At 36.1% G+C, this 18937-nt stretch overlaps 1 protein-coding gene across 2 annotated transcripts; it reads left to right on the forward strand.

Moving 5' to 3' along the window:
* Positions 1-35: 35 nt before the first annotated feature.
* On the forward strand, positions 36-16263 carry cdc42se1 (CDC42 small effector 1). Of its 2 annotated transcripts, XM_077217821.1 has the most exons (5): positions 36-170; positions 1731-2055; positions 8710-8814; positions 15550-15629; positions 15723-16263. In XM_077217821.1, exons 2-4 carry the CDS (start codon positions 2002-2004, stop codon positions 15616-15618), a joined length of 228 nt encoding a protein of 75 aa, XP_077073936.1. In that variant the 5' UTR covers positions 36-170; positions 1731-2001; the 3' UTR covers positions 15619-15629; positions 15723-16263. The 2 variants fall into 2 exon arrangements, with proteins under 2 accessions (XP_077073936.1, XP_077073935.1); XM_077217820.1 differs by lacking the exon at positions 36-170 and having other exon boundaries at positions 1874-2055; positions 15550-15633; positions 15723-15858.
* The last annotated feature ends 2674 nt before the right edge of the window (positions 16264-18937 follow it).

Here is an 18937-nt window from a genome sequence, read left to right on the forward strand (position 1 = left end):
TGGGTCTATATCAGTAGTCCATTGGTGGCGCTGATGGTCTCTGTTTTGAAGTATTTCCTCATATTAATGGGGGAAACTTCAACCACACCTCAGTGATCTGGGAAACACAGAGTCATTTCCACCCTCGGCTCTACACACAAGAGGCGCTTCACTGGGACTCTCTTTTACATGTAAGGAAGTAAGCATATTTCTTTATTTTTCTATAACGTATGAGGAAAAATAACTTTTTCCAATACTCTGTTGAACTTTATTAATTCATTTGAGCCGCTACCATGGCCCGGTGTCGAGTTGGATTGTTGTGCCAAACTTTCTGTAGCAACAGTTCAGTTTGAATAAGAACAGCGCTGGTGTGCTCGAGTAATAAAGACGAGAAAGATAGTCAAGTTAACTTTAGTCAGATTACTCTCTGACAACTTAATCATCGAGGTGCTGCAAGTTAAAACTAGTCGATGAGGGGAAAAACATTTCTAAACTTTTAGACACTGTTTAGTGTTTTACCTAACTTCCCCCGGACTGTTTGTTTTTTTCTGCTTGCGGCTGAGTGGTTTGTAACGTTTGTAAATCGTTGATCCTCGTTTACCGAACTCGTTCTAGGTGTTTAGTAACGTTAGCTGTCAGTTTAACACGTTTGTTGCCCATTGTTACACCGATTTTCCGTGTATTTCTCTTAGTTGTAACGGTTTTGCACATTATAGTGTTAGTGCACAAGCAAGCGGTTGTGTGTCTTTAAAAAGAAATAGTGAACTGCCTTCCTAGACAGCATAAAAGGGCCCTATGATTGTTTGAACCCGTTACAAGGTTTGGATTTATACTAATATTGTTTGTTTATTAACTAATTTATTAATTTATTATAAACTACCATGGTACTATTACGTGTTTTTTCAACATCCACCATGCTGTTCTTTGAAATTTATTGGAGTACCATGTTAATACCTAGCCTACATGAATATGTTAAATATTAAGTACAATTGTATCAAAGTTGGCCTACCATGTTTACCATATTACCAAATGATATATGTGGAAATGTCATGATATTACTGCATGATGGGCGGTACTGCCATCTACTTAATTTTATTTTTACGCTTTTATTCAGATTTTTTTAAAAGTTATTTGGAGTACCAACACTGCCCAGCCAAAAAAAAAAAAATGCTTATGAGTCTATGATTTGGTCATTATTGCATTGTGAATTTGTGAATAATCAGTGATTACTGATTATTATGTTTCTGGCATGTTAAATATGTTTGGCAACAGTTCTTCTAACCCTAATTGATGGAGAGAGTAGCTTTTCATTTCTTAAACAACCATGTTGGAAGACACATCATGGCCATATTCCAGGATGATAATGTAAAGATTCATCAGGCTCAAACTGTGAAATAATGTTTGGGAGGAAGCATGAAGTATCATTTTCACACATGAATAGGCACCTGTGACTCCAGACCTTAAATTCTTTGAAAGCCTTTTTGGGATGTGCTGGAGTAGACTTTACAGAGTGCTTGACTCTTGGATTGTCAATAAAAGACCTTGATGAAACTCTTGATGGAAATAACATCACAATGTTTATTTCCGTCAAATGGGGGCATACATTTTTGGTCAAGATCTTGTATTTGTTTTACTGGTTTTATTTGCTTCATCAGTCTTTATGTGGTATGCTAAATTTATGGTGTGCTTGTATGGTGGATCGTGTATACTTCATTAAAATCTTTTTTTTTTCTTTTTCTTTAATCAAACAGATTTGTTTGCAACATCACTGCCTGACATAAACACCACAGTCCTACAGAATCAACTGGAAATTAGGGGCCCAGAATAGCTGAGGGAATTAAGGGGTCTTATATACTTGAAGCACAGACATCTACAAGGATTTTGTTGGTGATCAGGACAGAGGTTTCTGGACTTGCCACGGCTTATATCACTGAGTGCTGAGGATTAGATTCTCTATCTCGTCTCTAAACGGCCTGCAGGGTGGCGAGAGAGAGGGGGGAATCCAACCGGTGCGCGCCGGAGATGAGTGCGTTCTGGCATAAGATCGGCTGCTGCGTGGTAGCCAAACCTCCTCCGGTAAGTGCCTCATTTGGAGAGATTTATATTTTTTTCCCAGACTTTCATCATAAATCATTCTAATACAATAAAACTTAGGTTTCAAGAATCTGCATGAGTGACAGGTATAGATACCAAGTTCCTTTTGAGATCAACATCTGGACTAATTTCGTTAATTTGGCCTTCCCCGTGGCTCATGCAAGGGTTGTGTTCGCTAATCACGCGAAGAATGACTCACGCTGGTCTAGGACAGAAAAGAAACCTTTCAGCTGATGTGAATGTGACCCAGATAGTCTCAGGAGTTTGTCAGGAGTGCAAATGTGTTTAGGAGAGTGAAGCCAGACGTGAAACCTAGATGGACAAAGAATGCTCTGTCATTGAACGGGTGGATGTGTAGAGGTAGCGTCATGGATCCGAACCACTTCGCATGTGAAGGAAGTCTGATAAATGTGCCCATACATGCATATTTATTATGACCAAGAGTTTGGGGTTAGTAAGAAATTTTTTAAAGAAATAATACTTTTATTTAGCAATTAGGCCTATGTATTAATTTGATCAAAAGTGACTTTGAAGACATTTACAAATGTTTCTATTTTAAATAAATGCTGTTCTTTTGAACTTTTTGTTCTTTAAAAATAAAAAAATCTATATATCACAGGTTTCCACAAAAAATATTAAGCAACACAACTGTTTTCAAAGTGTATTAAGAAATGTTTCTTGAGAAGCGAATCAGCATATTAGAATTATTTCTGAAAAATCATGTGACACTGAAGACTGGAGTAATGATGCTGTAAATTCAGCTTTGCCATCACAGAAATTTAATTATTTTTTTTTATTTTTATTTTTTTTACAGTATATTAAAGTACAAAACGGCTATTTTAAATTGTAGTAATATTTCACAACATTCCTTTTTTTAACTCGGATTTTGTTTGATTAAATAAATGCTGCCATGGTGAGCTTAAAAGACTTCTTTAAAAATCTTTTAAAAAACCTTACTGACCCCAAAATCTTGAACGGTAGTCTATGATGCATGCAATGTATTTTTTGTTTAATTCGTCATGTGTTTTTGTTAAGTTCACCCAAAAATTAAACTTCTTGTCATTCTCTTACCCTAATGTCAGAGTCATTCTAAACCCATATGACTTTCTTCAGTAGAACACGAAAGAAGTTTAATATAATGTTGAATGATGCTGCTATTTTTCATAAAGTGACCACCATCTGTCAGATTCCAAAATGAACAAAAAGCACCATAAAAGTATTGCGTGACTCGCATACTATATTCCAAGTCTTCTAAAGCCATATAGTTTGATATGTTACTTTTATCTAAAAATTGTATTTTCCACTTTAGCTCTCAAATCTCATTTGTGCTTGTGCATATTCAAATGCCACAAGATGTGTTGTACCAGGTGTGACCTCAAACGTTATTGCTGTGAACAATGACTGAAGTATCAGTCTGTTCCTCACACTAAATAATCATATGGCTTTAAAAGACTTTGAAAATAGAGCATGAGTTATACAATATTATGGATCTCTTTTATGGTGTTTTTATGAGCCTGTTGGCACATCCCTGGCTGTCTACTTTCATTTCATTGGAAAAAGAGAAAGTTTGGACATTCTGCTTAAAGGGATACTTCAGCTCTGGGAACATGAATGTGTATTTAATAGTGATCATTTATATAGTAGAAATGTGAAATTATTTTTTAAATTGAAGCATTCTAGACTGAGAAAAGGCAGAAAATGTATTTTTTACTCATGTGGCTGAAAGACAACAACTCCCAGAATGCACTTGCTTTGCTGCCCTTACGAGGCCAGGCCACTCCCAAACCACGCCTACCGGTTACAGGCGGCAGTATCCGAAAAATTTCTCCACACATTCTCTAGGCTAATACATACTCTAGTAACAGTAAAGGTTTAAAGGTTTATAAAAAGAACCACAACCGATGGGAGTTATAACTTTTATATTAACTTAAAATTAATATTAACACTTTTACACTCAAAGCTCTTCCAGAGCTTCGGCTGTTTCCTTATATTCATTCACAGTATTGTCAGTCAGGAGCTGGATATTTCCGTCTGATGTCCTGGACAACACAGGTGGGCAAAACGAGACGATAGTCTTTACCAAGTCGCTCGCCTTGCTGGAACCATTCCATAAAGTGACGATAGGCTGTTAGGCGATATTGTCTACAAAACAGTAAGCACAACGTTAGCAATGCGAACTATTTGCACACAGTATACTATCATAGATGTAAATATAACAACAATAGCTCAGCTGACTAACGTTACGAGGGAAGAACATTGTGATAATGCCGGGTGTCCAAACTCTGTACATTACGTCTTGGTAAAAAAAAGAAAAACAAACCAAATAACGTTACTCACTTTACACTAAGCCGTCCGTTTGTCCCTGCGGGCTTTGGCTGGCGTTTCCAATTTATCTCGTCCAGAAGAAAATGGGATCGTTGAAATTCGCGACAGCAATAGGACTCTCTATCTGTTTCCATAGGCGCACAGCGTGAGCACTGACAGCTCCAGTCCGCCCCAGCTGGAGTCTGGCCGGGCTCGAGTCAGGTCTTGCTCCCCTGCTGCAGCAGCTGCTCCGGCCGCATCTTGTTCCTCCATCTCCCGCAACTGTTCATCGCTGTATTGCGGCTCGTACAGGTAGCCGCGAGCATCAGATTCGCGCAACTGATCTTCGAAATCCCCTTCTGTCATTTCAACTTCTAAACTAACGTTACCTTCCGCTATCGTGATTAGCCCACTATACAAACTTTATACACAGAGCAAGAGCCTGTTAGCTTAGCTTCTACAGAAAGATGGCTGACAATATCTTACTTTCTGTGAGTGAGATCCCGCCCCATATGGGCGTAGTGAAAACATGCGGAACTAGCTACTAGTACTGGCTGTAGTTTTAAGCCTCTGGCCCAAAAATCCTCCGATGACGCAAAATGACGATTTTTGCGTCATCGGAGGATTTTTTCCAGACTAAAAATACATAAATCTCTCATATCAGGGGGAAATGAGGGGGGGAAGCAAGGTAATTCGAAAATACTACTGGTTTTCTACTAATACAAATCTTAATGCTAAATCCTGAAGTAACCCTTTAACTTCTCCTTTTGTGTTGCTTGAACAAAACAAAGTAAAGAGGTTGGAAAAAATGAGTAAATGTACCTTTTACCATTCCTGTAAGTAAAAGAATCATGTTTTTATCTTTAAGAATAGCTATGCATTTGACAAATTATTTGGCTCCGTTCAATCTTTGTTAGTCAGGTTGTTTTATCTGGATTGGTGTTCTGAGCCAATGATGAGTGACCCAGGATTGCCATGGTCTCCTGTAACAATGACAGGGGGTTCTGAAGGGAAGCTGGCTCCTCCAAGCTGGGAGTGCTCATTCTTTTCCTCCCTCCTTCCTCTTTTTATTTTTAGGTTCTTGTTTGTTCTATTGTTGGGTGGTGGTGGGGGAGCTAGACATCAGTGGGCATCTGTAATACAGACCAATACTACTTCCCAGTGCAAGAGCAATTTTCTTAAACTGATTTGGATAAAATGATTACTTTAAGTGTCTCCGTATTTCAGATAAGGACTAAAGCATGTGCTATGGGCCATTGGCTATACAGATTATGAAAGTAAACACCTTTGAAGGATGTCTGGAGTTACATAAGAGTTTTGCATTTATGGAGTTTTCACACTGGATTGTTTCTTTCTTTCGTTCGTTCTTTCTTAATAATATTAATAATTGTATTCTTTCTTATTAAATAATAGGCTAATTAACAACAATATGCCTAGTCTAATTAGCACTTTATTTTTTAATAAAAGGTATATAGATTAAAAGGAACAATGCATTTGTTATTGTTATTTATTAATTTATTGTTGTACATAAACTAAAAGGAAATATCTATAGCCATGTTTTATTCAAAAGTACCTTCCAAGTGCTCATTGAATTTGTCATATTGACTAATTATTTTAAAGGGGTCATGACATGGATTTTTTATTTTAATGTTTCTTGAGGTTCACTTAATGTTAATAGTTTTTTGTTGCTTTTTTGTGCAAAAGCAAACAAATATGTGGGAAAAGGATTATTTTTAACCCTCATTCTGACACCGTCTGAAATGGTCTGTTTTTAAGGGGCGACTCCTTTAAGACTTGGCTAGCATCATTGCATAGTAAGCCGTATCAACATTCGCTAATGCACGTGTGAAAGTGAAGTCAATAGTGAAGCGTAAGTGTTTTGAAAACATCCATAAAAAGCCTTATGAAATCATTTACTTACCGATTGTGATGCAGCTGCTATCAGATCCAATACATTTGGCTTCTTCATCTTTCAACTAGTTCATTTTGTCAGCTATTTTTTTTAATTTAATCTTAGTCCTTTGTAAAATGTACTTTTTAGTTTTTTTTATCATATTTAGTCAACCTTGTCCTGTTATTGTTTAGTCAAGTTTTAGTCTACTAAATGTCTGGGCGTTTTATAGTTTTAGTTAATGAAACTTAAACTAAATAATGGTTAAATAATAATGATTGTTTTGCTAAAAATTATAATCACAAAGATTGTTGTCATATATACACATACTCTGTTAAAGCAACAGCAAAAATGACTTTGTATTGCCACAAAGAGTTTGGGTAAGTGCATTGAATCAGCAGTCGTAAACAATATAGTCGAGATCCATGTTTGGATTTATTACAGTTCATCACTGAGAAGCTTTGATCGCAGATTTAGCATAGAGCGCAAGCGGCTCATGACGGAACACAGACTGGCTGAAGGACACTTATTTAAGCAGAATATCTCAAATGGAGATCGCTAAACATTGGGCAGAAAATGTATTCTTTTAACAGAAAAGCTCTGATTGGGGGATTTAAACTCTTGACATCTGGCAGCTGCAAACATGAAAGCACGTATCACGTAAAAAGAGATTTTGGTAAAATTTTTTATTTTTTATCTACATTTTAGTCTGGTCTTCTTTCGTCAACGATATTGCATGTTGCACCTTATTCTCATCTCATCATAGTCTAGTCATGGGGAAAAAAGCTTGTCGACAAACATTTTTCATCATAGTATTTATTAACTAAATTTGCTCTACTTTCAACAAAAGTTTATTTGCGTATAATCATTATTACACTCCCTAGTTTACAAAACAAAATGCTCTGAACAAACATATAATTCTCTGATGTGATCCGGGACAGCATTAATATAAACCATCCATTTGTTCCTGACGCTGGGATCGAGAGACGCAAATGAGCTGTTTAAACGAGACACATCAAAGTGAACGTTCTTCGCCCTTTTACTTGTCCTGTTGTCGACAGACTCAAGTGTGTGAATATGTCCGAAACTGAACGTGCATCTGGATACTGTAACCATTGTAGACAGCGTTAGTGATTATAATGGGTTCTATTTGATTTTGATGCAAAGTTCACTTCAAATGACAGCCATTAAGCAACTGAATGCCAGTGGGTGAGGCATATGGTGCGATTTAAATTTTTTTTTTTAATTATTATTTGTTTTAATTTATTTAAATTTATATAAATATATTATAAAGGAATAAATATTTGTGGAAGTCTGGCGGCAGTCATTTGCCAATGTATTTGCCCTTGTAATGTCACCGATCATGCAGTATCATTACGAGTCGTTTTTGGAGGTTGATTAAATAAATGCTGTTTATAATGAGGAGGATAATGTTTATAATGGAACTTGCAGGATTTTATAATGATCTCTCATATGTCAGAAGATCAATTTTGATTACTCATGTCATGACCCTTTTTTAAATTATTATTAAGAAATAAATATTTATGTTTTAAAATATTTTAATCATTTTAATCATCATACATAAATTAAAAATAAATATTTATAGCCCTATTTTAGTCTAAATTGTACCTCGAAGTATTTATTACATTTGACATAGTGATGATTGTTTAATTAGAATATTACTGTTATTTAGAAAGTATTATTTATGTAATAATATTTTTTTTATTATTATTATTAACATGCATTGCAAATGTATCAATATGTAATCAATAGCAACTCACTTCTGTGAGTTAGGATAGTTCATACCAATTGTGAATTGTACCAGAGTTGACATGAACCATACACAGAGCTTTCCAAACAGACTCTGTTGCGGTTACTTGTACACTTTTACATCAGTCAAATGAACTGAACACTGACATCAAATGATCTCTGGTCTGTTTCAAAACTATAGTGTGAGTTTTCAGATGAGTCTAGAAGATATATTTGATGCTTGACAGTATAAATCCAGTGCTTTGTGTTGTTAAATGCACTTTCTTCACTGTGGGCAGACAAGTAATGGCATGTATGCCAACACCCCTATGGCACATGATCTCATCAAATAATTATTCTGGTTGTTGTTGATGCAAGGTTTTTTTAAGATTTACTTATATAATCTCTCACTAACTTTACCATATAAGCGAGATATGGGAAAGAAAAGAGAAACCGTTGAGTAAACTGTATACCATTTGGGGATTTTTAGGATCTTCAGTATATATCCAGGAATAGATTTCATTGGGGACTTTTTGTGTAATATCACCCAGGCACTTGTGTGGTCACATGACAGGCTTTGAGATCACTCACTACACTTATATTTTGAACACCTTCGGCTTAAGTCCTCTTCCAATCATGTGCTTTGTATCTTTATGCTGAACTTTCTTTAATATAAGCCTTTATGTTCACAGAAGAAGAAACGAAGGAGAATTGACCGTAGCATGATCGGAGAGCCCACAAATTTCGTTCATCTTACACACATAGGCTCTGGTGAAATGGCAGATGGCATGCAGCCGGTAAGACATGTTTTATTGTGTTGGTACAGTGGGACTTACTCATTTGAATGTTTATGACATGGCTATAATAAATTTACAATGACAGAATTAATGCTTCTTCATGGATTCTTTACTAAACCGCTGGGTCATACCAGTATGTCACAGGCTAACAGGGTTGCTGGAGATTTTTGTACAAATACACCCAACACTCACTGTCAAACCTTTTGAAAATCCCTGTGTTTTTTCTTTTGCCCTCTTTCCTTTTCGTTTTTGCCCTCACACCCGCTGCACCTGCCAGTTGTCTGAGCATGTCATGTTTAACTGCTTGACATGGATGTTGGACGTTTCCCAATAAAGTGGTCATCCTGCCAAGACTTTCAGTTTTTCTTTAGAATAGTGATAATAATAATAAATAAATAAACTAAACTAAAATCAAGAATATTATTATTATTATTATTAGTGGAATTTTTTATTATAATTATCAATTAGTATTATTATTATGTAAAGACATAAATATTAAGAATTCTAAAAAGCATGGGAGCAATAATATTTCCAATTTGTTTATTTTAGTTTAAAAAAAATGACACAAATATTTTTATTAATATGCAAAGACATCATAAATGTTAAAACTTTATAATTAACTAGCTTAAAGCACTACTCTTTAGCCCTGTTCACACCGCCAGCGACTTTGTCGCTGTATGGCCGTGTGTCCACCAAAGAGTTTTTAGCCGGCTGAAAACGCTAGGTGCTCTGCTGAAAACGCCTAGCTGTGGGCGCTTGAGAGCGTTTTGGCAGCGCTGCGTTTTTTCAGTTGAGAAGATTCGTTGCTATGATACTGAATCTCCGCAGCACAGTTTACTTGTAACTGATTTCGTAGATAATTTGTTTAATACTAAAAATGTATTTTTCATCCAGTTTGTTCGGTTAGCTCTGCTGGTTGACGTCGTTGTACAGAAAGAATGTTGTGACAGTTGGTCGGTGTGATATTTGTCCCGCCCCTCCTACACTGTGATTGGACGGCTTTGTAAAAAGTGACAGTGATGAGCACAGCGTTTTACCCAAAGTTGAAAATTTTTCAACTCTCGGCGACCAGTAAAAAACGCCGGGCGCTCAGCGCTTGAGCGTTAAATAGAAAGCCTAAGTCCCTCCCCTTCCGGTGGACCACCATGGGACCTTATTTCGGAAAAAATATTGTATGGTAGTCAATGGCGAGAGACAACAAACATTTGTATCCCGTTTAAATTGTGCCCTGAATTACACATATGATGTTTGTCAATTTAAAAGATACATTTTAAAGTCAAAGTCCAAGTTTGATGTAAAACTGTTGAGGTATAAGACTGTGAAAATACGTAATTACAAAGACTACAAACCCAAAAGGCGCGTATGTGACGTCTTACCTTTAATCTCAATGAATGAAGCTAACTTTACTGAAGCTAACGTCTGTCATGTTTTATATAGTCTAACGTTATAATCGTACCGTTACGTCGTCATGCCTGTGTGTTTTGTACCAGACTGCACACATACGAGCTTGGTGACGTACATATTGCGAGATGAGAGATGTAGTTCATTGAGTGATTTTCACATAAAACTAAATGTTACTCTTTTGTTTTATGAAAAACTGTGACTTTCATAATTATCTTTTAAATTGAAAAACATCATATGTGTAATTCAGGGCACAGTTCAGACGGAATAAAAAGATAAGTTGTCTCTCGCCATTGACTACCATATAAATTTTCCCCAAAATAAGGTCCCATGAGCTGGAAGCAGAGGGGAGGGACTTAGGCTCTCTATACACGCTCAGTGCCTCGTCACGCTCATGTCGTTTAAAAAACGCGGTTCTGCCATTGAAAACAATTGGAATTATACGCCAGCTGTGTGAAAAAACGCTTTGGTGGACACACGGCCTATGTTGCTCGGCTCTGTACTGTGAAGTCGCTTGTGGGCGTTTGTACATATCTATACAAAATACCATCACAAGTGATATGTACAACTATATAATTTTACTTTGACTAGGAATTAGGCTCAAAAGAAGCAGTATGCTGTTGGGAGAGTGTTTTTATATTACCACAGCAGTGTTCAGTGGATTAAATAATTAACTAGATTAACGATCTATCAATCAACAAATTAAACTCACTCATACTGTCATACATTACTTAAAAGTCATTCGAATTTGACAAATAATCAATTTTCTTGGCTCTAATAGTCAACATAATGCAGGGGAAACTTTAAAACGAACTGCAGCAGTACTAAACTTGCATCATAAAATTACACCACTCAAACTATAAATGTATGAATTAAACTCACTGAGACTGTCGACAGTTTCTTTTCCATACATCATTTTATTATATCCATATACAGTCAAATCATTTAAAACAGTGAAATCGTCCTCTAACTCTTCTGTCCTGCCTGCACTCGAGACGGTGACGTGAGCTCCACTGAAAGGCTTCATTCCTATTGGTTGTCGCTCGCGAAAATATATTGGTTGTCTCTTGACACGCCCACATTCTGTCGGCAACAGAACGGTCAATGTCGCTCGTTTCGCCGGAAGTCGCCAGCGATCCATTGAAATGAATGGGATCATGTTGCTTTGTCGCTGCGTGTCGCTGGCGGTGTGAACGGGGCTTTTCTGTTGAGTTTTTTTTAGGTTGTATTTTTTTTTTAACTTTTATTATAATAATTATTATTATGTAAAGGCATCATAAATTTAATGAGCTAGGGGGTAATATATTTGTATTTAGTTTAGGTTTATAAATATGAATAAATAAATAAATAAAATTATTATTCTGTCATATAAATCTAATTCACAAAGCATGTGTGGTTGAAAAAAGTAGACCTGGTGCATGTGTAAGATGTGAACCTGAAGTGGGACTCGTGTGAGATCTTAGCTTGTGTTCATTGGGCTGTTGTGTTGTCAAATAAGATAGGTGAGGAGTTACCTAATCCTGCAGTTCACAGCGGCACTGAATGTGAATACCTGGGCAGAATCAAGCAGACTGCAACTTGCTCAGAGGAATGTTGGCGTGCGGCCCGTCAGAGCCAGAAAAGAGCTCTTTAAATGAGGAAATGTTCGTCAAGGTCTTTGCAGTGGTCATTGATTGATTTTTAAGTGGCGATGTTCAGCTTTATGTGTGGTTTGCAAAATGTACAGCTCTTAGTTCACTCCAGACCTTTTAAGAAATGAGCAGTTTATTCAATGGCGGCTTTAATAGTTTTATCAAAGCAAAGACTGGACCTGTTAAAAATACTGTGCTGATAGCTGAATCTTTTTGTGATAAGTGGTATTAGTTGATATCAGCCTTTCATAGTCCACGTGATGCGCCGAGTGTTGAACAGGTGATTGACTCGCTGGGTTTTCCCTTGTGTTTCTGTTCTTTTGTGTTGTGCTGGGAACTTGTGTATAGAATGACCCAATGAAAATGGACTTCCTCTTCGTTCTGCTGTAAGATTCAGTGTTCCCGAGACACATGATGTAACAATGGGTGTGACGCTGTGAAGAGCTCTGTGTGTGAAACAGGCTTGTTGTTGCATGAAGGATGTAGGTTTCTTTGTTTTTTCAGCTCCACCTTTAGAAGTGTGAACTTTTAGTTTATGCTGCATTTATTATGCAATAGTATGCCATATAAACAAAAGCTTTATTTACAAAGACGGCACAGGGTCATTCTGATAATAATAATAATAATAATAATAATAATTTCAGTTTTTTGTCAGATATTACCTTTAATGTAGCTGTTTGTAAAAGTTTTGCAATGTTTTAAAGATCAAAGTGCACGACAAATAAAAGTAATTGTCTCCTAAAAGAAAGAATTGCTTCTGAACTGCTGAAACGAGTCGTTAACTTTTTTACGTACCTACGTAACAATGTAACAAATTTGCATAAAGCCAACCATCTTCATTGGCTCCTCGCGAACAGCGTCTACTTTGACAGACTCAATCTGTAGTTGTTGCTGAAGCATAGAAGAGTTTGGTTTGTGAAGGATGAAGACTTGCGCTGGAATACATACAGAGAAACCGAGCACTGAGGAAGCCTCTGGAGCTGAAATTCAGATATGGGCGCTTGGGCGTTTCGTTTCTGACACACGCTGTGACCAATCACAACCGACTAGGCCGTCTGACCAATCAGAGCAGAGTAGGATCTTGGAAAGGCGGTGTTTAGAGAGACCGAATCTTCTAACGAAATGTTTTTAGACTCTTTGAGAAATGAGGTGATGTACAATCTATATTATGAAAAAAAAAAAAAATTTATTTTGGATGCATATTGTTGGAGACCTCCAAAACAAAATTAAGAACCTTTCAGCATAATATGGCAATTTAATGTTGGGATCCTTTAGGATGGACTCTTTATTTGAAACAGAAGAAGGTTTTGCATTCTGAAAGGTACTGTATTTTCCTAGTACATCAGACTCTTTTACCTCAAAACATCAGAATATTAAAGATACTGCTAGAAAATGCTTTTATTCAGAAACATTTTTACATGGAATATTTCCGAATGTATCACCAGAATGAATTTTAGATAGGGATGCACGATACATCGACCATATATCGATATCGGCCGATAAATGGTCTTTTTTGATGTTATCGTTATCGATCCGATAAGAAAATTTGGCCGATATATCAAAGCCGATAGATAATAGATTATTTACTTCAGTTGAGAGATGCGCGCTGTTCGCCATGATGGTTCTGAATGATTGGATTCACTTCGAAAAGGAAGATACAGTTCAGTGCAACATGTGCAGCACAAATCTGTCACATAGGCTTCATAACATTATAATAAAAACGCCTGTAAAAGAATGTTGTGAATTCTTGTTCGCCAGTGTTTCAGCGCGACGAGCGCGTTGTTGTGGAAAGAGCGCATCTATGGAGTTAAGCCTTCATGACAAGCATAGTCAAGTTCTCTTGAGCATTCGCAGCATTCTGTGCCATTGTAAGTTGTAATATGTTTATTTTGTGTATATATATATGTATTATTATATATATTATCCTATATTATTAATCTAATATAGGATGCGTTTGGTTGAGTTAATGAACGATGCAGTAGCGCTTCATTGTACCGGTGATCATCTTTATAGCCTATTTAGCGTGCGCGCAGCTCAAACAGCAATGCACATTCCTAACTATAATTGGGACTGTCATATACATGCCATTATAATGAGAACACTATTGTAATAAAACGTTGTGAATTCTCTGGGTTTAGTTGCCGTGTTTCAGCGCGTTGTTGTGGGAATAGCGCGTCCAGAACAGGGATTAGGCTACTACAACATTGTGACCAGCACAAGTTCGATTGTGCATTCACATCATTTTGTGCAGATAAGTCGTAATATAAAGTTGATGTAAAATAAATATCTGATTAATCTCACATATGATGCGTTTCGTGGATTTAAACAGCCTGCTAGAAAAGTTCTTCAGTTTCCCGGTGCTCGTTCTCTTCAGCTTAAGCACGCGCAGATTGAACAACAATGCAAAACATTAAAAGCTATGATTGGGACTGTCATATAATTATAATTGTATTCACTATTGTAATACATTTGTAAATTCTTTGGGTTTGCATTCTTCAGCAACCGTTGAGTTGATTAACCTTCTAGCAAAGCGATTTGGTTTAACGTTCGTTCTCTTCAGCTTCAGCGCGTGCAGCTCACACAGCAATGTAATTTGAAACAGTAACTAAGCTATTAAAGATTTTTACTATCACTGTAATATTAAAAATGTTTAATTTTTTTCAAAAATATTGTGTTATAATTAATAACTACCATTATTTTGTTCTCGTATTATTTTCATCAACGATATGGTTTGATAAAAATAATTTCCTTATTGTCCGTGCAGAGGCGATTCCATTTTATTGATCCATTTCGTTTCTTTATATGCAGCCCAATGTTATCCAATGACTTGTTTGCATTATTTAGGTATTTTATTTTTTGTTAGGCAATAGATTTTTTGATAACACTTTACAATAAGGTCTCATTTGTTAATGCATTAACTAACAGAGAGCAATAGCCTTTGTTATAGTAGTTAATAAAATATGTGTGTTCATGTTAGTTCACAGTGCATTGACTAATGTTAACAGATACAACTTTCTTAAATGTCTTATAAAATTGTTGGTTCATGCTAACTAATGCTAACAAAATTAAACCGTATTATAAAGTGTTACCATTTTTTTAATAAAGAAAGTTGCCCATAGGAGTGTAAAATTTATTTCAAAAGTTAAGGAATCTTACACTGGTTCAAACTAGGCTGTACTGTATTGTATATGTTTGATTTATGTTAAAAGTGTTTGAGACAAGGCTTTTAATGGTGAGCCTTTTGTTTATGTATACAGGCTATCAAAGTATATACATTTTTTTAATTTAGATTTATCGGCCAAGATATCGGTTATCGGCTTTCAAATGTAAAGAATTATCGGTTATCGGTATCGGCCAAAATGTTCATATCGGTGCATCCCTAATTTTAGATTTTCTATGTTATGTCAAGTTGAAATGTTTTAATATTTTAAATTTTATGGATTGTGATATTGACCTTGTGTTTGCCATGTATATAGCCTCAATGCTAACATGGTGTTAAAAAATTGATAAACAAACAAACCTCAAAACATCATGAGGAATCAAATGGTCATTTATGACTACTTTAACAAACACAACTATACTTTTAGTAGTATAATAATTTTTCATTGAATGTCTTAAAGTGAACTTCTGTTTGTGGACTTTTCGTTAATAATTATGCATGTTTTTCATGCCGATAACCTGATTGTGTCACTTCCTCTTGCAGTCTGGCCCAATGCAGCAACAAATGAGATCCAAAGTGCCTCACGCTAATGGACGAAACAGCTTGTTATAGCCTTTTGACCTGTGAGTATGAACACACACTCACCTTCCTCTTTCTCTCCATACTCTTGCGTTCACTCTTTTTTTTTTAACCATAGCCCCTCATCTGTTCCCCAGGTGTGTGTTTTTTTTTTTTTTTAAACCCCATGCTCCTTAAAGTGTCCTCAGCAGAACCTGTCCAGCTAGGAGCACTGAACCAACAAGGAGGAGATACAGAGCAGATTTTGATCACTCCGATTGCTGCAGCTACAAACATGGACGCCAACTCTGCAGGTTTTTTATGTTTTGGATCCTCTGGAATGTTTCAGAAGAGACATTTGTTATTAAATTTGGACCGGATTGAATGAGAGCGCCTGACAACGAGTGTGAATGTGTGACGTGTGCATTTGAGACACTGGCTGTGCATGCAGTGGAAGAGGAAAGGCTCTTATCACTTTGACACAGGGGACTATTTGACTGCTTTCCCAAAGTTATAACTGGCATGTTTGTCATAGTCTGTCATTGATAAGAATGTGTGCAAATGTATGTTTGCTTCTGTTTTGTAATGGGAATATATGTGCACCTATACCTTTACAGTGTCTCCAGCTGCTTGTCATTTAACAGTTGCACAAATTGTTGCTGATTAGTGTATGATAAAAAAAAGCCCTTCTGGTATGTGTATAGTAGATGGATAAATAAGGAAAATATTCATTTTTTTTTTCTTCCTGCAAGTCTGGTATTGCATTTACAAAGGACAATATACCTGGGCTTTTACTCTAAAGGAAGTTACCCCCTCCCCCCAATTATTATTATTATTATTATTATTATTTTTCATTTTTCAAGTCATTTCAACCTAACCTTTCTTTTTTGCTGTGGATTTTTTTTGGTGATAAATCTTCATGCATGACATCAACACCTAATGACATCATGACTGTTGAGGAAAAAAAGCCTGTATGACCAATATTCCGATATTTCTGAAGTTATACATTTGCTTCATGAGATGAACGTCATTATTCGCTGAAATCAGTCGCCTCAAGTGAGCTGTTAAAGGGATCGTTCACCCAAACAACAATTTGTCATCATTTAAATACCCTCAAGTTGCACCAAACCTGTATGAGTTGCTTTCTTTTGTTGAAAACAAAATATTTTTTAAAGAATATAGGTAACCAAACAGTTGATGTACCCCATTGACTTGTACCTCCTCCCCCCCCCATCCCCCCCCCCCCCCCCCATACAATGGAAGTCAATGGTGCGGTTACCTATATTCTTCAAAGTATATTATTTTTTCATACAGGTGTGGAGCAACTTAAGGGTGTGTAAATGATAGAATTTTCATTTTGGGGTAAACTATCCCTTTAACCTGTTAATTACTATTTCAGGAATATTGAGTCAATAATTTGGGATCATATGGCTTCAGATGAGTTGGAATATAAAGTGAGTATTACATTGGGTTTGTGCACCATATTTGTTATTGGAGGGAAAAAACATGAAAATTCTTAAATTCCCCACTGTAAAAAAAGAAGCAGCAGCATTTGAGTTTGGAACGATGGGAGTGCGAGTAATTATTATTTTATTTGTTTTAGGTGAATTATTCCTTTGATCCCTATGTATTAGTAAATGTCTATTACCTGGTTATCTGAGTTGAGACTTTGAACGGTGGATATGTTCAGGCTTCCTGCCAATAGAGAGCCACTGCCCTTTGTCATTTAAACATCACATGTAGTCTCACTTTCACACATCAAGCTCCACCTCACACAAGCTTGAACACACCCTCTCTGTTTCCAGTCCTCACACGGCACCATGACTAAATCACTGATTTACACACACACTTTGAATACTTTACTCTCGACTTTGTTTTCAATACCGCTCAGTGTAGCACAATGTTGGGCTGAAATGTTAAACGAGATGTTTTTGCTTGTGATTGTTGTATTTTAAATGCATTGCTTTGCAAGATCCCAGACTGTAATTTACTTTTAGTGTTTGCTGCAATTTGTTTGGAAATGCCATCGTAAAAACTGTGCGTAGCGAAAGCTTTCAGAATGTGCATGCTGCTTTAGAAACCCAACGTTTTGCTGTATTTTTAGTGTGGAGCTGCCCGGTGGTGCTCTAGAATGCATTTCATTCTTAGAAAGTGTAGAGAAACATGCAGATTTTTGCATCTCAGCCAAAGACCTCAACAGCTCCCTTAACTTAATTATGCATGTTGCTTGCAGACCTTCTTGCTTTTTGGTTTTGTTCGTGTCGTGTGACTGTTTGAAAGCCATGATGTTTGTGCAAAGCACTCATTATGCCTTTATTGTCCTTGATACTTTTCCTTTTGTTATTCCTTCCTCTTTTATTTTATTTTTTATAAATATCTTTTAGTTTTAGTCCAGCTGATTGATTGTGATCAAATGGGAGCAAGTGTTCTGTTTATATGGTATGGTGTCAATGCATCCTTTTGTTGTGCTTTGATATGTAACAATACAGTTGTACAAAGAGCGTGTTGAGTGTTTTTTATTTAGACACATAATAATAATAATGATAGTTCTACTGTCTAAAGTGTATTTTAAAAATGCACTTTGGATAGCTTGAGAGAGGTGGATTAACATTTAAGGAATTGATTTTTATTTTTTACTACTGCAAATAATTGTATCTTTTCTTTGTGTCTGCATGACTTTAATAGAAAATCCAATTTTACATGATCACATTTGTTAATTTGCAGCTATAATCTGCTCAGATACTTTATCAAAAGTTGTACCTGTTTTATTAAACCGTACACTTTAAACATGTCCATGGCTGCAAAAAGCTACACATGCTCGCTTACAGTTAAACGCTTATAAGTAATGCAATAAAATGGATTTGAACAGATTTTCTTAATACTACACAGGGTTGTTCCTTGACTTGGTGTTTTCAGCCTTAAATTTATGGGCGAAGAAATCAAAGCTGATCCCTAAAGCATGTTTTAACATCTACTGTAACTTTCATTAGTAAAGCAGGCTGTGTGAAAGATTGCGCAAAACGCTTGCAAAAATCAAACAATGGACCTTTGGCACAAAGTACAGACCACATTGCATTTTAATTTCCTTTTCTAACAATGGCTTGTAAAATAGGGTGTCATGGACTGATTGGTGCTGACGTTTTATTGATGAGATAAATTTGTCCCATTTTCACCATTTTATTGAATTGATAGTATGCAAAATTGAAATGGATACCACAGATTCTTGAGAGATGGGACAAAAAATATATCCCTAGAAGTTAATTTGATACATAAGGTTTCACAGCACTCATTTCAAGTCAATAAGTATTTTTTTTAAAAACTGTTTACATTTCATAATCTTGATTACAGCTTTATCACCAAAAAAAAAAAAAGA

Source organism: Siphateles boraxobius, unplaced genomic scaffold (assembly GCF_051911475.1).
Source record: "Siphateles boraxobius isolate OS27281-9 unplaced genomic scaffold, OSU_SipBor_1 12, whole genome shotgun sequence".
In the NCBI taxonomy this organism is placed as follows: domain Eukaryota; kingdom Metazoa; phylum Chordata; class Actinopteri; order Cypriniformes; family Leuciscidae; genus Siphateles; species Siphateles boraxobius.